Consider the following 7085-nt stretch of genomic DNA (forward strand, 5'->3'; position numbering starts at 1 on the left):
ATGCTTCGTCTCCGCCCGGCGTTGGCTTTGTGCTTCTGGTGCTCCTTGCTCGCGACCCTACACACACCGGCGTTCGCCGACGAAGAGGCCCACTTGGGACCGCCGCAGACGACAGGAAAGCCAAGGGAGAACTTACCCGGCGGTAAGGGTAGTTCTTCCTGGTCAATATGGCGCCCAAGGTTTCCCTCGATTCCCTCGATTCCGTCGTTCCCCTCAAGTCTGCTTAACTGGGGCTCAGGAACGAAGGATGCAGGGGCTTCTAAGGACCTGACCTCAGAGGGGCCGAAGGATCCGATGGATAACGTTCTGGAACATTCAGGGTCTGGGGAGGAGAGCGTTTCGACCACCCTTCAATCCTCCACCACCTATCAAGGGAAACTCACAAGCTCCACAGAGATAGGAACAGTATCCCGTCCACCAACAGACACTCATCCCAGTGGCGCACAACCAAGCAGTGATGATACTCATGTCCCAGACTCCTACTCCACAATGCCTACATCCGGGAAGGTCATTGTATCCTTGCATAATCCCAGCAATACTAACACACCACCACAGACTCAGACACACGTACACCTGCCACCAGACACAGCCCCAACACCAGAACACAGTCGTACTGCAACAGCCAAACCCTTACCCAAGGAAAACAAGGTCAAAGAGTTGGTTCCAGGTCCCCAGAATGACACTCTTACAGTCTCTGTCCCATCATCATCAGCACCAAAAACCACTGTCCCCACAGCCCTGGTACCAAAAACCACCATCGACCCAGCACGGGTAGAGACCACACTAACCAGACAACCGTTTGATTCTATTACCCCACCAACGTCCCCACAAATCAGACTCCTCACAACAACAGTGGAGCCAACTGTTAGTATTAGCATTGGAGCTAAAGAGGCCACGGCTACGGAAACTCAACCCAGACAGACTCAACCAGACCTTGGGTTTTCTGAGGCCAAAGCAGGGCCCGTGGAGGAACAACCAGGGATGAACACCACCACAGGCAGAGAAGAGGGAGCAGTGGAGCATACCACAAGCCAAAACCCATGGGTTAACTCCCCAACACCAGGAGGTAAGCAAAAGTCAAACCAATCGATGGTGATTTTATTGACTCAGTGGATGTGATCAATCATTTTACCCCAACGGGAGCTCTGTACTTTTTTCAAGAAAAAGCTGTCAGGTTACTGCCAAGAATGATTGATGACTCCTCCCTACTGGTGGGTAGGGGTTCAGGAACCACAATCCTCCATCTTAAGCAAGTAGTATACAATATTCCTTCCTCGCCTTGTGGCCATCCGACATGACGTTGATTGGTGAGAGCAATGAAATGGATACAATACGATAACTAATCCTCTTGTCATACCTAAACAGCTAATCTTAGGAGGGAAGGAAGAACAGACACATTTCCCACTCAAGTACAGTGTTTGTACAGGAGCTATGATGAATGGGCTGATATTTCATCTAATGCAACATAGGATATTGACATGCTACATTGTACCTGAAAGGCAGGGGGGAAATAGAGATAATGACTTTGTGTACTGTGGGTTGTGTTTAGTTTTCACTTTCACATGTCATTGATGGGATCACCCATCACCCATCCCCCACAACTGTAGCAAGGCTGGATTGTCTGGCTTCTGTATTCATAATGAGTCTATGGAAAGCCCTCACCCCCCCACCTCTGTACAGACACATCCATCATAGGGTGGTCAAAGGTGAAGTCACACAGTGATGAGACGATTATGTCCCAAACAGACAGCAGTGTCACTGGAGAATGATACAGGATGTCTGGCTGGACTGAATTCTCTTTGTAGTTAGCATGTCCTCGTCAAGATACAGGTAACGCCTACAGTAACTGAGGCCCATGTAGAGATTTTCATTTAAAAATATCCATCAATGAAGCCATTTTGCATTCAAGTATTTACCTTAGGATGAAAACAGGAATAGGCATACAGATGAGACCTTGGCATCAGGAGACTGTTACTGTTGAACCCAAGGTACACTCTGCCCCAGTGTGTTGTGTCGGAGGCTGTTCAGAAGCCTAGAACATTGTGTATATATAAACTTGTGTTATTATTATTATTATTATTATTTAGGCACAGAGTCCTACTGAGACAGAGGTCTCATTTGCAGAGGAGCCCTGCTTACAATCATAAAACAATCATACACAAATGTACATTCAAAATGACAAAAATAATACGGTTAATTAATTACATATCAATTACAAAGTCAATGTACATAATATAATAGAAACATGTGCATCCTTGGATGACAGACTGGGCGAATCCAGAGCCCCTACATGGTAGTGTATTTTTACCCAAGGCCGAATAGTATTGGTTTGTTGAATCTAGGCAGGCATAGTTTGTTATGTCCAGGGACAGACCTTAAGTCGTATACGTCAGCTGGGGCTATTATGTGATAATGTGTTAAATCTGACACAGTTTAGTGTGTTGTTGTGATTTCGGATCAGTATGTCGATCGGTGTTATCTCTCATCTTGCGGTGCATTATTGTGTTATATGTGCTGCTTCTACTCTGTGTTAAATAATGCTGTCCGGAGAACTACTCAGTGTCATTCCAGTACGGTGTGTTGTGTCTGGGGCTGTTTGTTATGTCTGCTCTTCACCGCCTGCCTGGTCAGAAACGTCGCTGTGGCCTGTATCATATCAGTATTCTGGCAGCACACTCAGCAAAACGACCTCCCCTCCTATGGGACTAGCCCCTCAGTGTTCCCTGTTCATGGATGCTGAACATGCTTCTTGCCATTTAGACTACCCCCCCCCTCCCCCCTCTCTCTCTGTCTACCTCCCTCCCTCACTCCCTCCACCCCACTCTGCTTTCCTCCTCCTCCTCCTCCTCCTCCTCCTCCGACAATCTCTCCTCTTTTCTGCAAACAACATGTTATTGTCTCATGGAAAGAGAGGTCTGGCGTGGCTGGTGTCTTGCCCCTGTAAGGTTGAGGGAAGCGTGTCATTATGAAAGCAGGGCAGAATGCCTCTTTCCCTCCACTAGCCCCTCTGGTCTTCTGCAGATACGCCACGCTCTGCGCCGCGCTGTGCAGACTCCTGCAGTGCCGAATGATTGAACCTCCCGCGTTGCCAAAGGAGATTCAAATGCAAAAAAAAAGAGAGAGCAGGACAACCCTGCATTGTCATATATTATCACCCGGTACACAGCAAATCCCTGTCCCACAGTAACATTCCCGCTCAGAGCTATTCAAGGCACATATTTTCTCTGTTGGGGGTGTTGGAAATCCTTCGCAAACACCTGGGATGAGAAACCATTGATCCAAACAGGGCTTGTGGTGTCACCTTGTCCTTGAAAGGCGTGCAAGGCAAGGCAAACGGTAACACTACGTATATCTGGTCCCCTTCAAAGGCACACTCCAGCAGTCGATAGCAAGGTCAATTATGAGCGAGGCGGAGGACAGGAGAAGGGGAGATGAGGAGCGGGCAAGAGAATATTGAGGGAGGAGGGGGAGGGTTGTCGCCAAGGAGGTGAGGGGGATGAAAAATGAGGCCCTTTAAATGCGATCGCGGCAGCGTCTCAGAGACCCATCGCCACTCATTTTCTCCCAAACAGTTCCCCCCTCCCCCATCTCTCCTCCTTCCACCTCCCCCATCCTCCTCCCTACATTAGCATCCTCTGCACTAATGGGGGGTAGCGAGACCAGACCCTTCCACATTCCATAACTACCTGCATATGCTGTAGGCTACACACTGTACAAGTACAACGCAGCTACACAGCAGAACCAATGTATTATCGATGGGTGAATCGATTAGCGATAGCATTAAGCGCATGTTCTGTATCTGCACACGCACCAGGTGACTTGAACCATGCATAACATCATTTAGTCTAGATCAGGGGAGACTGGTGGAGGTAGAAATCAGAGGACAGGCTCATTGGCATTCCTCATTCCGTTACAATGAGCCCATCCTCCGATTCCTACCTCCACCAGCCTCCCCTGGTGTAGATAATCTAATGGTATTGATGGCAATCAAACTTGTGTTTAGAGCAATTTCTTCACGAGGAGATTTAGCCCAAACGTTTTTAATTAAACACTCGGCGGTGGTTCAGTCTATTTGTTTTTGTACTTTGACGCACAGCCCGGTGGGAATGAATAGAGCACAGCTGTACAACATGCCTCTGCGCCGTAACCACGGTAACCTCCATTTTGCCATCCTGTGTGGCGCTGTGGTGCCGATTGGACGGAAGGTGAGGTGGGAGAGCAGACGTTGATCAGGCAAACACCCGTTCCCTTCTCATTTCTCACAGTCACTCATACCCATCCAGTCACTGCAGTACAATGGCATTAATGTGTGTCTAGACAACCCACCCAGTACGCTGGTAGGCTACAGTGTGATGCAATATGCTGATTTAACTGTGCAAGAGATGGGAGGAAATTGCATGAAGGGGTATTTATAGCTGTTATATCCAGCTGTAATGAAACCTTATTATGAGTATCTGTCTGCCTGTCCATCCCTCCTATCTGTCTCTGTTCTTCCTTATCATACTACGCCCTCATATCGTGTGTGTGTGTGTGTGTGTGTGTGTGTGTGTGTGTGTGTGTGTGTGTGTGTGTGTGTGTGTGTGTGTGTGTGTGTGTGTGTGTGTGTGTGTGTGTGTCTGTGTGCACTGGATGTAGTGTATTGAGTAGTGTGTGCTAGCAGGAGTGAGAGCTGAATTATACAGCCTGATCTAATCTCGCCTTTATTAATGATGAGAAAGGAGAAGGGGAGGTAAGGTGGAGTCTGGGAGGGACACATCCTTCATCCCTACAAGCCCCCACCGTGCTCCTATCACACCATATTACCAGTCCTTTGATGCTGCTAGACCACAACCCAGAGAATGTTCATGGTTGGCCAACGCCTGTTCTACAGTACATAAAACACTAACAGAGAGAAGTTCTTGAAAACGAACAGGGATTCCGATCAATAGTGAAAACCTGTGTTCACTTGATCCAATGTTTTGTCCACCTGCTCATTCTGATGTTAGTGTAGAATAGAAAGGTTAGCTACATTGACTGTCTGTTTTATTTTTTTAGGGATAGATCTGCATGACTGTCTTAGATGTACATAAAACCTCACACCAAGCTAGCAATTACCACAAGAGTTACCAGGGTAATACATTGTGACTGTGGATGACAGGTAATAGAGGTTAAATGTGGATTTACTTTACTAACCACAGCTAAAGTAATTGCACTGCCAGACAGAATGTTCCTTAAAGAGTAAAGATTGGATGAGATACTACCATATCTCAGGGAGGGCTTGATAGCCTCATGAAATATTCCTCTGTTGGAGTCTCAGAGGTTTTCTCACGGCTCATATAGAGAGGAAGACATTAATACTGGAACCGAGGAAAATAGTACTGAGAAATACCAGTATGCACTTACACAGACACACTGAGAAACCCACTTTCTGGACACACACACACACACACACACACACACACACACACACACACACACACACAGACACACACACACACACACACACACACACACACACACACACACACACACACACACACACACACACACACACACACACAAACACTCACACTCTGAGGGAAGACCCCAGAAATCCTTCTTAAAACTGGGGAGGAATAAAGCAGATTACCCCTGAGTAGCCTTAGCCCTGCTAGAGGACGGGATGGACATTAGGACCCAAAACAAATCAGTTGGACCAACCAATGAAAGAGACACCAAAGGCACTGAAGGCCTTCACTTCATTGTTAACTTAAAAGTACTCTATATTGTCTAGGCACCACTTTCGGTTTCTTGTCAAAATGTATTTTGAAAATCTCTGACCCACCTAAATTACAAGGTGAAAAATAAGTCAGAACAGTACATACATTACAGTATGCATATGTAATGTGTGTAGTTATGGAGCAGCCATCTACATGTATTGAGTATTCACAGTGCAGAGGATGACCCCAACCTCAGTGTAGGCATCAGTCCTGTCACTCAGTCCATCCATCTCTCTCTCCTCCTTCTCACTCTCTCTCTCACCCGACAGTATCTTCACCAGATTTAGCTGATTATCAAAGTCTTTCATGTGAAGTGCTGATAAAGTGTTATGTAACTTTGTGATGACAAGACACAACTTACTACACTGTGGGTTGTCCTCTGTCACATAGTCCGAGAGAGAGAGAGAGAGAGAGAGAGAGAGAGAGAGAGAGAGAGAGAGAGAGAGAGGCTGGTATTGAGCAAGAAAACGTGATTGTTTTCTCCTTGTGGGTTCTCCCCTATCACAGCGGTTTTGGTGCAGAGAGATAGAGATAGAGAGAGGGAGAGGGAGAGGGAGAGGGAGAGGGAGAGAGAGGATGTGTGTGTGAGAGTGTGCAAATGTTCCCTCCTTTCCACCCTGGGGGGTTTGGACTAACGCTGCTGGCGTTTTGAAGGTATACAATAGCATGAATCTGTGCCAGTCCTGGGGTGTGTGTGTGCGTGCGTGTGCGTGCGTGCGTGTGTGTGTGTGCGTGCGTGTGTGTGTGTGTGTGTTGTGTGTATAGAGGGAGTACCAGCCCCTCGTTAACTGGCCTCCTCTGGTTTGGTGCAGAGCTCGTTATTCATGGTAATTAACACCAACGCTAGAACACCGGTGTTCTGCCCGGCAGTGATCTGGCCGGCGGGAACACTCTGATAGCATCACACTCTGGACGGTTTGATCCCCTTCCTATCAAATGTGATTCATTGCCGTCGCCCTGATTATATGGTAACAGAACATTCTTTCGGTAGGGAGGACCTTGGATGTTTTGTTTTTTGGATTTACTCTTTACACTTTGTTTAACCAGGAGCCCATGGAGCCACGAAGGCCATTGAGACACAAAGCCTCTTTTGCAAAGTATTTAGTTGTTTATTTGGTTCCCCATAAGTTCTTGCAAATTAGCTGACTACTGTTTGCTTGTGTCCAGTCCAACACAATATCATACTGAATAAATTACCATAAATGATCATATCATATGTGTCTTACAAAAGACTGGATATGTTCTTCAATAGACTATATTGTCCGTCTCAACATGAGAGCAATTGTTACTGCAGTACAGAGTTGTGTAGGGCAGACTGAGGTTGAGTTTGACTGCTGTAGGTTGCAG

General features: G+C 46.9%; 1 protein-coding gene across 1 annotated transcript in view; it reads left to right on the top strand.

The window, feature by feature from the left end:
- Positions 1-7085, top strand: part of prrt4b (proline rich transmembrane protein 4b) — a gene marked incomplete at both ends in the record, with an annotated part of 15568 nt that continues 8483 nt past the window's right edge. Inside the window, one exon of the mRNA XM_083691890.1 lies at positions 1-142. Coding sequence (XP_083548016.1) covers positions 1-142 — 142 coding nt within the window. The remainder of the gene's footprint in view (positions 143-7085) is intronic.

This window comes from Argentina silus, assembly GCF_951799395.1.
Source record: "Argentina silus genome assembly, chromosome: 20".
Lineage (NCBI taxonomy): Eukaryota > Metazoa > Chordata > Actinopteri > Argentiniformes > Argentinidae > Argentina > Argentina silus.